The sequence below is a fragment of the Castor canadensis genome, chromosome 15 (assembly GCF_047511655.1).
Source record: "Castor canadensis chromosome 15, mCasCan1.hap1v2, whole genome shotgun sequence".
Lineage (NCBI taxonomy): Eukaryota > Metazoa > Chordata > Mammalia > Rodentia > Castoridae > Castor > Castor canadensis.
In genome coordinates this window covers 9,458,959-9,479,499 of record NC_133400.1, presented here as the reverse complement: position 1 = coordinate 9,479,499, position 20,541 = coordinate 9,458,959, and the positions used below count along the sequence as shown (strand labels likewise).

The window sequence follows — 20,541 nt, the reverse complement described above, 5'->3', positions numbered from 1 at the left end:
TCTTTTTTTTAAGCAAAAATATACCTTGTCCTTATGTATCTAGTTTGAACGTAGCATAGATCAAAGATCAAAAAAAAAAAATCCTTGGCTTTCCGTCATTGTTTTGTAACTTGAAACTTTTCTCTTAGAGTAAAGGATTTGGAAAGGTGGCCAATAGCATTTTTGGTGGATCATAACATCAACATTTGACACATTGATCTTTTTCCCTGTTTGAAATAAAGCAATTTTCTCAGCCTCGGTCTCCTAGAGTCAATGAAAACTAGACCCTTGGAATCTTAGAGAAATTGGACAAGACCACGTAACTTTTGGGGTTTTTGGGTTTTGTTTTTAAGACAGGGTCTCACTATATAGCTCAAGTTGGCCTCAAGTTCACAATCCTCCTGGCTTCAACCTTCCAAGTGTTGGGATTACAGTTGTGCACCACCACACCCAGAACAACAGTTTTTTTCTTTTGTGGTACTGGAGTTTGAACTTAGGACTTTGCACTTGCTAGGCAGGCACTCTGTCACATGAGTCACTCCCTCCTTTTCTGAATTATTTTTCAAATATGGTCTGGTGGGATTTTTTTCTCCCGGCCAGTGTCAGACTATGATCTTCCTACCTCTGACTCCCACATAGCTGGGATGATAGGTGTATACCAGCACGCCTCACTTGTTGGTTGAGATAGTGTCACCCTAACTTTTTACCTGGGCTGGCCAGGAACTGTGATCTCCAACTCCCAAGTGGCTGGGATTATAGGCATGAGCTCCCATGCCTAGCCACCACTTAACCAGTCTCATTTTTAATTGCTTTTGAAATAGAGGGAATTCTTATGCCATAGGCTTGCTGTGGAGACTGAAATGACCAGGTATTCTGTAAATTGTCTATGGTAGGATTAATGGGGAGGATGTCCCTGTTATAAGGTACTGGACACTGTGCTAAACCCCTCCCCTAGTCCTGTAAAGTAAGGATTCCTGACCCCACTGCTAAGATGAGGAGAGACTCACAGAGGTGACTTTCCCGAGGTCTCACAACTGATTAACAGGTAACAGGGGTCTGTGAAGCTCAGCCAGGTTCCACAATGTTCTCACATCCCTACACATAGTCCATACAAGCACAAAGAGCCAGCATTGTGAGTGACATTCTTTAGTTTTTACTTCACACTTACAGTGGTCAATCACGGCAGATTTTCTTTATCAGTGGTCTCACCTGGACGTTAATACACAGGTCACCACTGTGTAGATTCTGCTTTTCCTCACCAAGATGCAGGAGGTGATCATTCCTGGAATCTTTCTTCATTACCATAAATAAAATAAAATAGGCTTGGGCCTTCAGACCTTCCAAGTCCGCAATACTAACCTCCATCTGTACCTGGTCATCAGGTAACAAGTGCAGTATCTAGAACCCTGTCCCTGGGTCTGACTCACTCCCTCTGATCACACCTATAAGAAAACCCACTGCTTTTGATGCAAAAGCCTGTCTAGCTCCAACATTGGTTTTTGTTTATTTGTTTGGGGGACATTTTTCTTTTTTTAGCACATATTAATTATACTAAATAATGGGTTTCTTTTTTAACATTTTTATTCTTCTATATATTGTGCCTTGGACATGTCATACTCTCCCATTACTCTCTCTTTTCCTCTCCTTCCCCCCACCTCTATTTGATCCCTTCCTGTTCCAAGACAGACCTCCTTCTGCCTTCATGGCTTTTTTTACTTCACTCTAGACCCACATGAGAGAAAATGTATGGTATCTCTCTTTCTGAGCCTGACTTATTTTGCTTAACCTGACAAGTTATTTCCATCCATTTTCCTGAAAGGAACATGATTTTCTTCTTTGTGACTGAATAACACTCCACTGTGTATCTACTACACTCTCCTTACCCACTCATCCCCTGACGGACACCTAGGCTGAGTCCGTAACTTGTCTACTGTGAGTAGCACAAGCCTGGGTGTCGGCACTGGTTCTGAAAGCCAAGGGTTAGGCTAACAGTACCTGTGCTGAGCCTTTCATTACAGTTCTCTTATTTACGTAACTCACTTGAAAGTGTGATTTAATGCATTTGGAATAGTTTCAAAGAAAAAAGTGCTGGATGGTGAGGATTTGAAAAATAGCTATTGCTGACATATTACATTAATTCTTGTGGAAATAATGCACCTCTTAAATTTTCTTTTCACTCTAAAGGTGTTTTCCAGAAATTAAAAAAAAAATTATTTTTGCAATACAGGGGCTTGAACTTGGGGCTTTGTGCTTACTTGCTAGGTGGGTGCTCTATCACTTGAGATGTAACCTCATCACTTTTTTTGCTTTAGGTATTTTTTTGGATAGGGTCTTAAATTTTTGCCCAGAGCTGACATCAGACTGTGATCCTCCTACCTTTAGCCTCCTGCATGGCTGGGATCACAGGCATGTGCCACTGTGCCTGGCTTATTAATTGAGATGGGGGTCTTCCTAACTTTTTTCCAAACTGTCCTCAAACCTCTGACTTCCCAGTCTCTGCCTCCCTACTGAGTAGCTGGCATTACAGATGTAAGCTACTGTGCATGGCTCCAGGAATATATTTCTTGATACTTGAGGGACACCTTTATATTTTAGAATGTACTATCTACTTTAGCCATCTTCAGAAATCCCATCGTGCAAACCATTCCTAAGCTGCACTTGAGCTATATAGACACATGAGTGCATGCTTTAAATGGATAGTGGAAACACACACACACACATACACACACACACACACACATACACACACACACACACACACACATCATGGTAACTTTCCTGACATTCTTGCAGATGGGTTGGCTTTCTCACTTTTTTACTCTGAAAACAGAATTGAACTGAATATTTTCCAGAAATTTTAATAAATTTCAGTGCTCCAAAATAAAAACTTAAACTCTGAGTCTTCACAGATGTTAAAATTTTTTTAAAAGTTTTTAAAAGTAAAGCAGGCAAAACCCGCAGTTACTCTGAAACCCCATGTGAAATGGCAAATGGAAAATGCAATAGAATGAAAATAAGTGAATAAAAAGCCCAACCTGAGGCCAGAGGACAAGGGCCACCTTGTGCTGTGGCTGAGGGAGGCATTCCAGCCCTTCGTCAGTGGGATGGCAGCCAATCTCCCTGTTCATTTTTATAAAGCTGGCCCCAGGCGCCCCAGAGCAAGATGTAGCCGGGTCTCTTTGCTCCCTAGGTGCTTCAGAGGAACTGGCAAAGTGGCCCGGCTGGCTTGCCCGAGCACCATGGCAAGGATTGGACTTATCATTTGCATCCTGGTGATCAGCCTGCTCCTGGACCAGACCAGCAGCCACACATCCAAGCTGAAATCCAGAAAGCACAGCAAGCGCCGAGTGAAAGGTACCAGGACTTTGCAGCAAAACTCCAGGCTTACTGGGTGTGGGCAGGCATGTGACAATGTCCCTGTCCTGGGAACAGCACAGGTCCCCATGTGTGTGTGGCTTTCCAGGGGATTGAGTGACCTTCAGATTCTCTGGGACAGTTTGATACTTAAAGGAATCGTGTAGTAGGGCTTTTTTTGGTTTTTGGTGGTGCTAGGGACTGAACCCGAGGCCTTGAGCATGCCAGGAAAGGACTCTATCACCAAGCTATATCCCCAGTCCTTATCAGGGCTTTGTTAATTGGGAAAACCAATTAATGTAATGTAAAAAATTCTGCATTGTGTATGCTTTGTCAGGTGAGCTTAGGTCTGTGGAATATTCCTAAGAGGGTGCTCGCCTGGATGGTGAGCAGGCATGATGGGCAAACAGAACATACCGACTGGCAGATTCCCTCTAGATACTGATAAGTCCGTTCAAACCTATTTGCACCTATTAAGTGTGAGGCTGAGGACAGAGCTCTGGCAATTGTGACTTCTTCCTTTCTCTCACTGGTTATCATGTAGGTGTATTTCCATATCCCTGGCAATCCCAGGACAGTCTATATCATATATGGAAACTTTTCAGATCTTACAGAGAGAACTGAACCTCTCTTTAACTTAAGAATATATCAGCCGGGCACCAGTGGCTCACACCCTCACACCTGTAATCCTAGCTACACAGGAGGCAGAGATCAGGAGGATCAAGCTTTGAAGCCAGGCGGAGGCAAATAGTTCATGAGATCCTATCTCAAAAAGACCCATCACAAAAAAAAATAAATAAAAAAGCCAATATTCAGTCATACAGTGCTTAAAGACATTTTTGACACAAAATTGATTCTCTAAGCAATTCCCAGTTTAGGTGGTTTAAATGGAGTTTGGAAGCAAAAACTAAAAGTTGCAAAGAACAAAGTTGATGCAACCTGTTTGCAATATGCTGCAACCAAAACAAAAGAAGAAAAGCAGCTGGGAATGTGGCTCAAGTGGTAGAACACCTGCCTCACAAGTGTGAGGCTTTGAGTTCGAATCCCAATACACACAAAAAAAACCCACATCAACACATGGGTAATGTTTTATCTCGGCCTCATTTTCACATCAGGATATTTCAAGCTAATTATTATGGCATGATTTCCTTACCAATTTCAATTCATTAGAAACAAAACCCCAAAAAGACCAACAAGGTTAAAGTCCTGATTTGATATGACACAAACAGCTGATGGGTACAAAGTGGGTTTGTTTTGTGTTGTGTTTCGGTTATTATAAAGGCCCTTTGCTGGAATGTTTATTTATAACATTTTGTTCTAATGCAAGCTTTCTTAAGCTAAGTCTTTTTTCCTTATAAAACCATGTAGTTCCCTATTCCGTCTTTTAATGAAAGATTAAATATCTCTCATCAGCAGATGAAGTATATTCCTGAAGAGGAGGACAGGAGAAGGAGGGAGAGAGAAGACACTAGCTGATGTGGCACTTTTTATTTTATTATTATTATATGCCCTTCTTCACCACTGGGAGGAGGGGCAAAATGATGATCACCCAGTAGGATGTGGGGAAAGGATATGAATATGTAAATTGTGTTTGTGTGTTCTCTCTCTCTCTCTCTCTCTCTCTCTCTCTCTGCACTTCCTTATCCCCCACTCCCCACCTCCAGCACACATACAATTTTTTAAACTGATTTGGTACGTAAAGTAAATATCTTCTCCCCAAAACAATTTTTGCCATTAAGTCCAGGGTGAAACCTAGGTAAGCTGAACAGTTCTTTTGGTTTTGTTTTTTCCTGCCTACTGTCCAGTGATAACAGTCCCAGACTGACTATGCAAAAATGCTTGGGATCCAAATGAATGTATTCCTTTCAGGAAATCTTGGCCAGCTATCCATGTAAGGCATATGTCACTCATGTTAACAGCTGGATATTGCTCTATTATTTGGCAGACCACAACTTAATCTCTTGTGTCTGGTAAACTTTTTTGTGGCTTCCACTGTATCTCTTTTTGGTACAATATCCACAGACTGCTTGGTACACCTATATTGATCCCCACGCTAGGACGTGATGATACAGTTCTAGAAGTAACGCTGCAGGTCATTCAGCCTGTCTCTTTGAACGATAGAACTAACCTACGCCCCACCTTCAGTGGATGAGAGTGCTCCTACCCACATATCTTGACAACCCAACAACGTATCATGGTTTTATTAGTCATTTCTCCTGGAAATTTTCTTTATTTCTATACTGTGTCTAATCCTGTATGATAACAGTCACAGAATGACAGGAAACTTCCTAAGAGATTCAAAACGGTAATTGAAGCCAAGCGCTGGTGGTGGTGGTGGCTCACACCTGTAATCCTAGCTACTTGGGAGGCAGAGATCAAGAGGATTGCAGTTCAAAGCCAGCCCTGGGCAAATAGTTCCCAAGAGCCTATCTTAAAAAAACCCATCACAAGACAGGACTGGTGGAGCGGCTTAAGTGGTAGCCTAACAAGCGTAGGGCCCTGAGTTCAAGCCCCAGTACCACAAAAAAAAGGCAATTGAGTGACTTAGCTCCAAACACAGGTGTTTTTGGTACTTACTTCATTGCATTAGTGAAAATATGTAATATGTGCAGTAAAATGGTTGTGCAGTACATTCCCTGTGTTCATCCACATTGGAAGCCAATGATAGAAGAAGGAGCCACGCCACCTAGGTAATGACTTCCATCACAATCTCCCAGGAGCCTGATATTAACTCATGTGTCTTCATGCTAATGACAATGTCTACAGTCATGGAGGTGACATTTGCCCATTGACACTTGTGACTTGGAAGCCTTTAAAAGCCTGGCCCCAAAGCTGAAGGGACTGCATTCTAATGCATCCATTTAGGTCCTGTCAAGAAAATCTTTGGGTTATTGTACTTCTAAGCTGAGTTGTGGAAACTTTAGGAATTAATGAACAGCATTTCATGAAGAGCAGAACTCCCTAACCCCCACTCCCACACACACCTCAGAAGGCAGTTTCCCAGCCCAAATGTTGGAGCCACCTGGTTTTGAAGCACATATTTAAGGGGTCAGTGAATTAACACACTTAGATTTTAGACTATCCTGAAAAATCTGGAACAACAACAAAAAAATTATTTCTATGGCATCCCTACAAAGATAAAGCTGGGGATAGTTGATATCAAGCTTTAAGAATCTTCTCTATCTATGGCTGCGTGCTAGGGACTAGGGAGGCAGAGGCAGTCACTGGCAGAAGCAGGTAGAGATGGGACAGATCAGGCTTGGAGCCAGAGAAACTCCACCCCAGCTCTGCACCTTTCCAAGTGCGTGAGCTTCGGCAGGTTAATTCAGCTCCCCGTGCCTCTGTTTCTTCTTCTGTAAAATGGTGGTGTGTAATGTCTGTCTCATGGGAATACTGAAAGAATTAACTCCCTCGCACACAGTGTATTTTTACTTGTACTGTTTATTATGGCATATTATAGGTCCTGCCAGTCTCTAAGAGAGTGACCATCCGTTCTGGAATTTTGATTTGGCCAAGGTTGCTCATTTTCTATGACTTCCTTATAGCTGAGGTCAGTCAAGGTTGTCATGAAGATGCTCCAGTCTCATCCAGGAACATTTGAGAATAAAGAAGTTGCTAATCTCTAACATAGGTGAATTTTTCCATGGTCCTTTATGGCTTAACACTGCCAGGAGCCACCATATCTGACACAGCAATTTGTAAGGATGCTGGGAAAAGGGAACGTGGGGGCCCAACAAGTCTGAGGGTGAGTCCTGGCACATACAGGCCATGTCACTTAGCTCAGTGACCTCACCCTCGTTCTTCTGTGGTGATCACTGTTTCTTCCCTTCCTAGCTATTTTTGGAGAGCACAAAATGCTATTTCATATACCATGAAGTATATGTCACAAATATTGTAAGTACCTATTTGTTATGTGCCCATCACCATCAGAATATCATCAGTAATAAGACACAGGAAACTCAGTAAAATATAGGGTAGAGAAAGTACTCTACAAAAAAGCAAATAAGGTTCAAAGGAACAGATTTACACAGAGATGCTTAGGGATAATTAGAAAAGTCTTCTCAGAAGTGGAAATGGTTAAAGTAGATTTGAAAGTCATCTGAAAGTCATTGGCCCTTTAAGGCCCAATGATGAGGGGGTGTCCCACAGAGTGGAACTGGAGAGAGAGAGAGAGAGAGAGGGGCAGGAGCTCCACATCACAGGATTTTCTGGTGTTATCCCCACCAAGTCCTATGAATCTTCTTACCCAGGTTCTTTTTTTTTTTTGCAGTACCTGAGTTTGAACTCAGTGCCTCACACTTCCTATGCTCTACCACTTGTGCCACTCCTTCAGTCCTCTTGCTTGTTTTTCTCATGCATTATAGTTCATGTACCTTGACTCAATTTCTATGGAACACCCATTTCCTTAGATTCTACATTCCAGAGCTTCATATTTTCTAAACTTTTAATTTTAATTTTAATCATATGCTTTCCATTCTACCTACCCCACCCCACCCTCAAATGCCCCCAGAAAAGGATGGGGATCTGAAGTCTCAAGTTGAGAAGCTCTGGCGAGAAGTCAACGCCCTGAAGGAAATCCAAGCCCTGCAGACAGGTGAGACTCCTCCTAAGACCAGAAGCAAACCCAACGCTGCCAATGAGTTCAACTCATTTGCACTGCCTGTTGAGTTCTGGAGACATCATTTTAAAAGAAACATCGACACACCAGAGATGCATCTAAGTGAGAGGACTCAAAAGCTGGGAGATGACTGGTAGGAAATCAGCTTGACTTGCCACCCATTCTATATATGGGAGGTATAAAAATAAGAATAGGTAATTCAAAAATACACTCTAAAAGCCAGGCCCAGTTACTCTCTAATAGGTGGAGAAGCAGAGTGAAGGAAGTAGCAAAGTGACTAAAAGGAAGCATTTACTGGGTAATAGCTGAGTACCTTTGGGAGATCCCCTGAGTGTCAACTGATATAGGCTCACTGGACTCTCCCAGCTGCACATGGCATCAGACATGTATGAAAGGACAATGGTTAAAGCCATAGCTTGCCACTGTTCCCTTTTCATGGGAGAAGAGCTCCCCCATAGCCTATAGGGCCACACACACTATGGTCCAGGAGCTGGTCTCCAAGGGGCAAATTCAGAAAAGCTTGACTTACAATGTTCCTACTCCCAGGAACCAATAAGCCATGTACCAACTCTAAAACAGAGTATGGAGGGCCCCAGGAGAGACCTGCCCAGTCACAAGCTAATGCCTTCAAGGTAGACTGAAGTTATGACTTTCCATCAAGTATTTATAACTCCCTGGCCAGGTGTATGTTACCAATCTGGGGTCACTTTTGCCATAAGCCATGCTGCCTAGGGACAAGGATGACATTATTCTCTTTTTATCAGGTTTCCAGGAGTACAGAATTGGAAAATGAAAGGAAGGTCAAATTTTCAGGCAGAGGGAAAAAGTTTTGTTAATTCTTTATACCATAAATACTTTATAAATATTAAAACGTTAATTTTCCAACAATTTATGTTGAATAATCAACTTCTGTTGATGCCTCCAAAAACTTATGCTATCTTAATTATCCTCATTCTATGGATGAGAAAACAAGGGCAGGATGGATAAATTAATTAATTTCTTTATTAGTCTAAGATTTACACAGTTAATAAATGTCAGAGTAGAGACCTAAACCCAGTTATTATGGTCATGGAGGCTGACTCTCCAGTTATAGGACCTAACACTATCTTTATGCTTGTTTTATCCTGGCTAACCTTAGCAATATTACCAGGTCTCAGTGTGTGTGTGTGTGTGTGTGTGTGTGTGTGTGTGTGTGTGTGTGTGTGTGTGTGTGTGTTAAAAAATATAAAATTCCATCTAATCCCAAAAGTCCCAAGGAAATCCAGCAGATAACAGAGCTACAAAAATTAGGATACAGGTGTTAATCAAACACCATGAGGCTTCAAGTCATGTTTTGAGGGTGATACAGACAGATTTGTTTGGGTAGCTCTACACGCCACATAAATTACATTTCGACATGCTAAATTACAAATAGCAACTTCTCTAAGCCTCAAAATCCTGATGAATAGAAGTAATAGAATTGTGGGGTTGTCACAGTTATTATAAGTTCACTGATGCAAAGTACACAGTGCCTGGCACATGCAATACCATGAGTAAATTTTATTTCATATCCACCCTTCATTTTGCAAATATTTATCAGTATTTGCTAATCCATTAGACTCAAAAGACATTTTAATATAATTAATTCCCACATCTCCACAGTCTGTCTCCGAGGCACAAAATTTCACAAGAAATGCTACCTTGCTTCTGAAGGCTTGAAGCACTTCCATGAAGCCAATGAAGACTGCATTTCCAAGGGAGGGACCTTGGTTGTCCCCAGGAACTCTGATGAGACTAACGCCCTCCGAGACTATGGTAAGAGAAGCCTGCCAGGTGTCAACGACTTTTGGCTGGGTATCAATGACATGGCCACAGAGGGCAAGTTTCTTGATGTCAATGGACTCGCCGTCTCCTTCCTCAACTGGGACCGTGCACAGCCCAATGGTGGCAAGCGAGAAAACTGTGTCCTGTTCTCCCAGTCAGCTCAGGGAAAATGGAGTGACGAGGCCTGCCGTAGTAGCAAGAGGTACATATGCGAGTTTACCATCCCTTAACAGGCCCTTAACCAACGTGTCTCCCAAACAAGAGCAGTCATGATTTATAGGCTGGTGGTCCCCAAGAAGAAGTCTAAATTGTGATAATTAATCATGAAAGTCAAACACGGGTATCACCCCACAGCAATATAAAATTTGGCTACCTTATTTCATTGCCTTTCATGGGCACAAGAGATCAGAAAATAATGACCCAGGTATGAACACACTATTAAAGTGACTTTTGCAAAATGGGTTATCAAATCTTTTTCACGTTTTCCTTGTCTCTGGCACTTACATAGTTTCCTGTCTATATATCAGCTGTCTTAAAAATACAATATCCATGCATCTCTTCAATCCAGAAAAGAAAAGCAAGCCTAGGTTACATTTCTCTGAAAGTCTAGCACAATCAGGTATGGCTCAATGACAGGGAAATATTCTGTGAAGTTTGTCTCTAGGCCATTTTGTTATTATACAAATGTCATAGTGTGTGCTTACACAAACCTAGCTAGTATATAGGTCAAACACTCAACATGGCCTCTTGGTGCAATCAAGAGATGGAGTAAACTGAGCATGTGAGCCTTCTGCTGGTGTGACATGCATACTCTTTCACAACCTGCTTACCTTTTGTAAATAAGAGTGCACAATAAAATGACAATAAAGGCCTAGAATAGTATAATATAGCATAGAAGTCAGCTTTCCATCACTATAATGAAATACCTGACTCTGACTATATACAAAACAAAGAGAGACTTGTTGAGCTCATAGTATTACTGGCTCAAAGTCCAAGATTGGAGAACACCATTGGCTTGGCCTCTGGTGAGGGTGGCCGATGGTGTCACATCATGGCAGAAGCAAATGGTCACATCTCAAGCTAGAGCAAATAGAGAGAGGATGAACAAAGTCTCTCAATTCCTTTCAAAGCACAACCCCAATGATTTCCCATATGGCCCCACCTCTTAAAGGTCCATGGTACCTCCCTGTACTGCCATTCTAGGGACCTTGGAGAAACACAGTAAACAAAGCACCTTCATACCACAGCCTATAGTAAATACATAAACCAGCAACACAGCCATTTACAATCACCAAGTGTTCTGTCCTATACCTAACTGAATGTGCTGTATTCTATGACTGACAGCTCAGTAGGTTTGTTTTTAGCAATGTCACCAAAAGCCCATGAGCAATGTCTTATACTCTAAGGTTAGGACAGCTACACTGTCACGAGGTGATAGAAGTTTTTCAGCTCCATTATTAGCTAATGGGACCGCTATCATGTATGAGGTCCCTCACTGGTCAAACCATTGTTATGCAGTGAGTAACTGTAGGTATCTGAGTGGCAAGAATTCCCTAAGTCAGAGATTCTAGATGCTATATAACCCAAAACCTGTTCAAACTGCTGCTCAGGCTGTTCCATCCTGGCAGCACACCTTGTTAGCCCATAGCCAACTGGCCATTGCTTTATGTCGCTGTGTCCCCTGGTGGGATATGTATCTTGGCTAGCACATCAGAACAAGGAAGTCTTAAGAGGTTCTGATTTGACTGTTTTCTTCAAACTCCTCCACCCTAGCTTCTTTGGAAGTTCTCAGTCAAGCTCGGAAAAGAAATGAGGCAGCAAATTTGATCAGTTTCCATCACAGCTTCCAACCTAAGCAAGTAGCCCAAGGCAGGACAAGAGCAGTACATGGTGATGGAAAGGGGAACAGAAAACAAAAGTCCTTATTAGAAAAAGTCCTTTAGCTTTTGTGTCTTCCTGTGTCCCTTTACGTATGTTACAGTTCTTTTAACTTTATATATTTACGTATTTTTTTCAACCATCACTATATTTTTTAGTCCATTAGAGACAACCTATCATCAGAAGTTGAAAGTCAGATTGAAATAACACTATTTCAGAATCATACATCTGCAATTTTTTTATTCGGCCAAATGCTATTCACGTTAAATTGCTTAACTAAATTGTATAAAATGACTTCATTGCTTAAAATGGAATTACAAAATTTAAACTTGGGGAAATGGGTTTTTTAGCAGCAATTCAAAATAGATCCTGCCCTTAAAATAAATATCTTTTCTTTCAATGTTGAATGTGTTTTTGTGAATAATGATCTGCTCTGCAAAGTTTAAAAACATGTGCTCAGAAATAAGTTTTATTTCTTTTCATTGTACAATAAAAAGCCTGAATTCTAACCAATGTGGATATATTTGGAAACTGATTACAGTTATTCAGACTATGTTGGCTTATACCAAACTTGGCAGAATTTGAGAGGAAAATACGCTGGATTTGATGAAACTGGTGATACAGACATATTGAGAGAACAGTTTTACCTGGCAATGAGGAGACAGAGTCTACTAGGGGACGGGAGACTTCAAAAATATTGTAGCTGCAATTATGTTTGGTTGAAAGTGGACTATCCCAAGCCAACCTCACCATAATAATGAAATGAGTAGACGTGAATGAACAATGTGTTTTCATCACATTCCAGGTACGTTTGACATAATTCTCTTTATCTTCTTCAGAACAATGCTGAGAATTAGGTTCTAGACTTATTTCATATTATGAAATAAGAAAGGAGAAAGAAAGATGGGGAAAGTTGTCCTAAGTCACATGCCAGCAAGTAGTGGACTTGTGAACTGGAGCCCACATTGCTGCCTTCAGCAATGATGTGGGGCTGTGACAGGGTGAAGCATGTCCTGTCAGGCAGTGAGATGGGTTCTAATGTATTGCTCCACTTCCTCATCTGGGGTTAGAATTTGGACAAACAGCTGATAGGGCTGCTGTCTCTCCCCCACCCGACCCCCATGCAAGGACTGAATAAGGACAATCAATGTTCCCACATTGGTGTCAGAGTTTGGGTCCCCAAAGATGGGGTTAGATAAGATCTTCTTTTCCAAAACACCTCAACCAGAAAGACCAAGAAATTAATTCAAAAGAAAGATTAGTTAGTAACTCAAAGGGCAGATTCTGGGAAACTGGAAGGACTAGGTTAAGAAATTAATTGGTTTGCCCTGAGGAGTCAGCCTCAGGACTGTGAGTCACTTAGCCAACAAACCAGCAAGAATCACACCCGCAAGATTCACGAAGCCTACACTTCTCTTTGGTCTATTTTGCATGTCAGGCACTCTGGCAAACAACTGGCCTTCAGGCAGAAACGACAATGGGTGTTAGCTCTTGGACCAGCTTTTTTTTTTTTTTTTTTTACCTTTTTTTCCAACTTTACTAAGGAATGATTGACAAAAAATGTATATATTTAAGGTATATGACGTGATGCTTTGCTATGTATACATTGTGAAGCGATTAACACATGAACCTAATTAGCATTTGGGTTTTTTGAGACAGGGTCTTACTATGTAGCCCAGGTTGGCCTCAAATTGGCAATCTTCCTGCCTCAGCATCCTGTACCTTAGCCCTCTAGATTTAATTTATCCTGCATAACTGAAACTTTGTACTCTTTGGTCAATGTCTCATTATAAAAGCCCTGGCAACCACCATTCTCCTCTCCTTCCGTGAGCTTGACTTCCTTTACACTTCGCATGTGAGGAACATTATCTTGTATCACAAAATCTTTTTAAAATTTTATATTAGCATAAATTAATTGTACAAGTGAGTCTCAGACCTACTCTTCTGTCTCCATGAAAGCTGCCTGCCCTATAGTATGGGGAAGCACCCTGAAGCTTGGTGCAGAAAGTGCCATAATCCACTGGCAATCTCTCTCACAGATTCATGGTGGGAGGATGTGAGCATTTGTATCACCTAAGGGTCATCTGTAGGGCAAATGTCCAGCTTCCTGTTGATATTGGTTATCTTCAAGCCCAAACAGTCAAGACCCTGTGAGCCTTATCAGGACACTGCTTTGCATCTTCAAAGCAGACTTCTCACCTTTTTACTTTACCTGCTTACAAATCACCTGAGAATCTTGTTAGATTGGAGATCCCTTAGGTCTGAGGTGCGGCTGGAGGTTTGGCATTTCTACCTGGCTTCTTTAGCAAAGGTACCAGGTAAGATGAGCAGGAGAGAGGAAATACAAGATTCCATTCTAAAACCCCAGATGGCCTATGACCTAGAAAAACAGTTAAGATAATGTCCCCATAGCCTCCCTATGGAGCCCACCTTCCATGTTGAGGTCTGGCACATGCCTTGAGGGCATAACGATACTGCATGACCTTCCACTAGAAACCACTGGTGGTGCTATGCAGGAAAGGCAAGCTCGTGCCTTCTCACACCCAGGCAGCCTCTGTACAGTCCTCAAAGCATTTGGGGAGGAGACACAAGGGAGAGAGCCTCAGTTTTGTGCCACCTAGTAACTGAACCCTACTGAATAGAAACCCAAGACCCAGTATCTTCCATGTAGTCAGCCCTAATCCAGCTGTCCACCTCACTCCTCAAGGTGCGAGCAAGTCCCTTGACCTGACGGAGGGTGACTGACAAAGACAGACATAGAGAAAGCTGGGGTCGGATGGGTCTGACATTCCTGATGAGAGATGCTGGTGACCCCCGCCACCTCCAAGCACATTTATTTATACAGCATGTATGGGAAAGCAGGGTGATATGTGGATAGAGTTCTCATGGGTCCAGTCACATAGGTGGCAGAAACAGAGCAGCTACGGTATTAGTACGCATGTTATTTAATATAGACTATCTTGCCCAGGTCAGCATGTCCTGTTTTTCTTGCAAGGCAGTCTTGCTAAACCTTGCCTCCCCTTGGCCGGGTCCATGCCTATCAGCCAAGAGGGCCTTGACAGAGCCATGCTCATGTCAAGGTCTACTTCCACTGCTTCAGTCTCCCCTCTTGCAAGGCAGCCTTGCTGAACCTTGCTCACTTCTTCGAGCCGGAGGCCTTGCCTTCTCAGCACAAAGGACCTTGAGATGGCCATGCTCGTCAAGGTTTCTCCTCAGTCTATTTAGTTACTGGTCTCCCACAAAGGTGTACTTTCATTTTGTTAATAAATTACACTTAACTCTCTTCCTACTCTTCATGATTGTTTTGCTACACCTGGAGCAGTGTCCTAATATTAAACACTGTACCTAAGAATTAAGGGACATCTGGAACATCCCAACCACTAGTAACACCTCCACTAAAGCCTCAGATTTACAGTCTCTGTCTAATTCCAGTTTTGCTTCCCCTTTACACAAAAGTCAGAGTCTGTCAGAGTGACGAATACAGAAAGCAATGTTTCTACCTCACATTAATGAGGTATAAAGCAAAAAATCATTAAGTGAGGTACAAAGTATTAAAGGAAACACTAATAATATACTCAGATTCAATTAATATATGGAAGAGCTGAGTTTTGCATAGGCTCTTTTTTCTTTCCTACCATTGCTGAACAGCGCTTCTTACCTGAAAGTAAGCTTATAAAGTCTTTCTATCTCTCAGATAAGTGAGAAATTTCAGATAATCACCAAAAAAAAGGTACATCCAATAAATCTCACACAATTTAGTCTTTGAGGCATGTGACAAATAACATTGTCAAATTTCAGCTAGTAAAGTTATTTTATTTAATCTATGCAAGAAACCCAAAGGTTATCTACTAACTGTAAAGTACTGGGTGAGGAGAGACAGAAAGCAAGTTTTAGCACACATGAGGAGTCAAGACTGTCTACTGGGGTCTCAAAAGATTAGTAGCTCTAATTCCATATGGCAGGTAAGTGGATTTGCAGTAATTACTCCCCAGTTCTTCTTCAACTGACACCCACAGAATGATCAATGATTTAAATAAATTCCTGCAAAGGAGCTGCAAATGTAGTATACACTGAAAGGCAAAACACATGTACACAGGCAACCAAAGGCAAGCATAGCCACACCACTCCTGCTGTGATTGGTTCAGCATGGCATCCAGGGCCCAAGCAAAGTCAATCAGAATCTTCTCCAGTGGTTGTCATCTGGTCACTGGGGGCTATGAAACACTTTTTCCTGGATGTGCTAAATTAGGGCAAAGTGAATTTTGGGCTTTGGGCAGAATTCTTCCTTTTAAGTGGATGCAATGTGCAGATTGGAGCTAAACAAAGATAAGCGAGATGAGAAATGAGGGGGCAAGGAAGGAAAGTGGGAGAGATGGAGGGAGAGAAGAGGGGAGGAGATAGGGAAGGAGAGAGGCAGAGAGAGAATTAGAATGTGTTCGCCGAATGCTTAGTTTATCATTTTCATCCCCTAAGCCCTGGTTTCAATTTCTATAAATTCCATGAGCCTCCCCACAATCCTTCCAAGCTACAAAGGACAAGTTCTCCTTCATAGGAAGGTTGCTTGAGCCAGCTTATCAGCCAAGCGAGGCTAGGACAATCCCAGAACCTGAGTGGTTCGAACAGCAAAACCTCGTTTCTCTGACTCACTTTCATGCCCAATGTACATTAAAGGGGCTCCACTCTGTGTGGAGCTCACAGAAATGGAAGAGTCACTGTGCAGAATGTTGTCACCCTGTACTGCAGAGGAATAAAGAGCTGGCATTGAGTGACCGATACAGAAAAGGACTCCTTACTCCTGAGACCTGAAGTGCAATTCCATGTGTGCCCAGCAGGTGGAGAACTGGACTATCTGGTGACCAGCATAATGCTGGTGAAATGGCTCAAGTGGTAGGGGAAGTGTGAGGCCCTGAGTTCAAAACCTCAGTAAGGCCCAAAAGATAATAATTCTGATTAACACAAGCAATGGAGAGGAGTGAGCCTAGAAAGACCTATAATGCAATTGGAGGAAAAAGTGGGTGAAGAGAGAGAAATTTTAAAAAGGCCTCACAGTTGGCAAATGGAAACCCAGAGGTCATCAATCCATAAACCTAGAAGTCCCTTTCTCTCTGTACAATGTTTAAGCCAGACTTCTTATATGCAATGCCAAAGGCAAACTCTAGTTGATGTGGGACGTGCATTTTGAAGTGCCTGTTGGGAAGTGATAGGTGCAAGTTGTGTCTTATAAAAGCCAGTTATTCTGTTTGTCCCATCTTTTTAATCTACCACGCCAGGTGACTTCACATCACATTCGATTTGCCCTGGAGAGCTCCAGTGAACAAGGATGGTTCTGGAAATCTTATCACTTTTTATTCACTCTGAAATTTTCCCAATTTGGATAAGATTATAGGACCATCCTAGCCATCACTCAGGCTGGCCTTGTTCTAGAGATTGGATGATTTTACCAGTGTGTACTTTTATCTATTTTTCTGGTGGTACTAGGGCTTGAACACAGGGCCTTACAGTTGGTAGGCAGGCACTTTACCACTTGAGCCACTCCTCCAGCCCTGTTTTGTGTGTGTGTGTGTGTGTGTGTGTGTGTGTGTGTGTGTGTGTGTGTTGGGATTTTTCCAGACAGGGTCTTGTGAACTATTTCCTGGTCTGGCTTCAAACTTCGATCCTCCTGATCTCTCCCCCACTCCCAAGTAGCTAGGAATATAGGCGTGAGCCACCGGCACCCTGCTCAGAGTGTACTTTATAGATTTCACCTTCTCTTCCTCCCAGGGAGGGGCCCACCCTTGCAGTACACTACAGAAGCTGTTCGGGGACGTCTAACTGTGCCATGAATTCCCCTAGCAGCTCACTAGTCATAATTCTCCTTCCTGTGTCTGGAATTCTTTTTTCCTCACTTGTGGCTGGTGACATTCACCTTGTTCTTTGGAATTCAGGACAAAAGCACTCCCCGATCTCTTGCAAGACATTTCTTCTCTGTGCACTCATCACCCTTCACATAATTTGTAGCAGTGAATGTGTCTAAGTGTCTAACAGATGGCATTTGTCTAACAGTGGACATGCGTGATACTAGCTCCCCTCCTTCAAAACTTTCAAGGATTTTTCTAGCTTTCTTAGACTAAAAATAAATCTTAACATGGCCTGCAAAGGCCACATGGCCTTTCCCTTCATCCTTCTCCAGCCCCCTTCCCTTTTCTTTGAGGGATGTAGATCTGTCCCCACCCTTTGTAGGCAACAATCTCCTAGCTAGCCACAAGAATTTGTCTGCATTTTTCTCTCTTCCTTCTTCATCTAGTTAAATCTTACTCATTTTTCATCTCTCAATTAATCAGGACTTCCCCCAGGGAAACAATTCTCTGAGTTCTTGCAATAGCACCTAGGTATACACTTGGAGAGAAGACCTCAAAATGCAAATGAAAATGGGTTGAACAAATAGGGATGTTCATTGCTTACATAAAAAGAAGTCTGAAAGTGGGTACTTGTTAGCCTTGTTTCAGCAGCTCAATAAGGCCAGGATCAATATTTCAGCATTCTGTTGACATTTCCTCATAATTACAAATTGTCTACCATAGCTCCAGACATCACATCCACATTCAAAATGAGAAGAAGCATAGAATGGCATCACTAGCCTGGTTTGTTCTCATTATGACCAACACCCTCCCCCCCAAGTCTCATAGTCTAGCACTCATCTAAATGGGTACACTAAGCTTATGAAAGGCTGAGAGAGTAAATGTTATATGTTTTTTTTTTACTCCAACCAAAATTAGGGACCTCTGTTAATGTGAAAGAAGGAATAGCAAAAATTTGTATGGAATAGACTGTGCCAGACTCAAATCTCCTTGTCACAAATATGCCATATTTATGTGCATATGCACCATTTACCTCCAACTCATTCAACTTTCTGCAGATATAATTTTATACTTACATTTGCCTTTCCGTCAGTCTATAAACTCCAAGAACTCAGAAATTGGAAACTTATCTTTTGCTTATTATTATATTTCTACAGAACTGTGTAACATTTAATAGTGGCCAATAAGAAACTGTTGACTGAATAAAGGAGTTACTGCATTCCTAGCAAACAAACGTCCCTCTTCTCCAGGGTAAGGTATAAGTTCTAGTCTCTATATCCCAGGCTCCTGCTCGATGTAGTGTTATCAAATCAATGAATTAAATAATTTGATCATTAGGTCATTTTACCAGAAACCACAAAGCTTCAAAAGGAACTTTTCTGTGCTCTCTGAAATCTATGCTTTACCTCCAAGCCTAAATGTTTTGCATTAAAAAGTTTGATTTCTTTATTAAAAACAACAACAAAAATGTATCAAAACTATACCCAGAAGAGCCAAAACTTAGTTGGAACACATTCTTGGCAATTAAGGCAAGAAAACCCAGCACTCAATGAGCACCAGCTAAGTTGAGTCCAGAAGTTCCAAGCCTTTCCAATGAATGTTTTCTGGGTTGCTCTGCCTGGGTGGCGGGAAGGAAAACCCCAAGAAAAATCCTCATAAAGGTGGTGTTTCCCACTCCTGCCTCTACCTTGGCCTCCCAAGGCCACCACTCAGATCCACTCAACCCCTGTACTTGGACGAGACATCTCCATACAACATAATCTTTGCTTGGCTTTGACTTCCAAAGCGGTTATCATGAGAACAAAAGTTGCTTCCACCACAGTTATTTGCACTCTGAATGACCTGCAACCTGCATTAGGAACCAGCTCCACGAGTTGGGGATGTCAATGCTGACACCTGTGCCTCTGTGTCAGTCTGTTTTGTGCTGCCTTAACAGAAAACCAAAAACTGTTTAATTTACCAAAAACTGAAATGCACTGCCTCACAGTTCTGGAGGCTGGGAAGTCCAAGATCACAGGCTGACACCTAGCCATCTTTCTGAGTTTTCTTCCTGCACAGTTCCACAGTGGAAGGGCAAGACAGAGCAGAGAAAGAAAGGGACTAAACTCATCCTTTTATACCAGCATAGATGGCATTAATCTCACCCTCCAGGGCCCAGCCCTTGTAGCCTAATTACCTCTTAAAGGTCCCTCCTTCTAATACTGTTAAAATGGTAACTACATTCCAATATGTATTATAGAGAGGACAAATACTCAAGATGTAACAGCCCCCAGCTCCCCATCTATCACCCACAGCAGATTTCACTAGTCTATAACACCTTCCTGGCCAAGGGTCACATCCAAGCTGCCACTTCCTGGTAAGTAGGATTGGCATAGGACAAGACAGGCACCCTCTCTTGGGGTCACACACCAAAAAAGCCTTTCCACCACCACAGGGCCACCAGGTACCTATGTCTGACACACCTTCTTACACACTAAACAAGTGAGTAGATTACCTGGGAATGACCAGTGTTCCTCTGGGCTGTGGTTTCTCTCCAGGCTTCTCATGTTTCACCCTCACTTCTGCAGAATCCATCTTCTAGAACAAAGGCCAGACCTCACCCTGGCGTTCAAGGCTCTCTGTGATCCAGTCATAGATATCTTTCTAGCCTTATTTCCCATTCTTCATACTTCCTTCACTAATACGGTGTTTAATGGTGACCCACTAAATTTTTTTCTGCTCAGACCTTCCAAATAAGGCCTTAATTGCAAGCAGGTCTTTATGGATTGCATTTGATTTCTAGCACGGTCATAACAAAGTATCATAGATGTGACTTAAGCTGTAAAAATTTATATTACTGTGGTTCTGAAAGCTAAAAGTCCAAGATCAAGGTTTTCTCAAGGTTGGTTTCCTCTGAGGCCTCTCTCCATGGCTTGTAGATGGTCAGCATCACATGGTCCATCTTCCCTCCCTGCTGTGTGTCTGTGTCCTAATTCTCTTATCTTCTAAGTCCACTAGTCATAGTAGGTTAGAGCCTGCCCACGTCAACTCTTTTCACCTTAATTACCTCTTTCAAGGCTCTCTATTCAAACA

At 42.2% G+C, this 20,541-nt stretch overlaps 1 protein-coding gene across 1 annotated transcript; it reads left to right on the top strand.

Moving 5' to 3' along the window:
* Window positions 1–3,154: 3,154 nt before the first annotated feature.
* On the top strand, window positions 3,155–12,127 carry Clec3a (C-type lectin domain family 3 member A). The gene is made up of 3 exons (XM_020162449.2): window positions 3,155–3,333; window positions 7,844–7,927; window positions 9,593–12,127. Exons 1-3 carry the CDS (start codon window positions 3,219–3,221, stop codon window positions 9,982–9,984), a joined length of 591 nt encoding a protein of 196 aa, XP_020018038.2. The 5' UTR covers window positions 3,155–3,218; the 3' UTR covers window positions 9,985–12,127.
* The last annotated feature ends 8,414 nt before the right edge of the window (window positions 12,128–20,541 follow it).

Excerpts from the sequence above, each read along its gene's own strand:
- Clec3a (XM_020162449.2), top strand. The coding sequence starts at position 3,219 with ATGGCAAGGATTGGACTTATCATTTGCATCCTGGTGATCAGCCTGCTC. Across the intron at positions 3,334-7,843 it reads CAGCAAGCGCCGAGTGAAAG|AAAAGGATGGGGATCTGAAG; the intron begins GTACCAGGACTT and ends AAATGCCCCCAG. Across the intron at positions 7,928-9,592 it reads AATCCAAGCCCTGCAGACAG|TCTGTCTCCGAGGCACAAAA; the intron begins GTGAGACTCCTC and ends ACATCTCCACAG.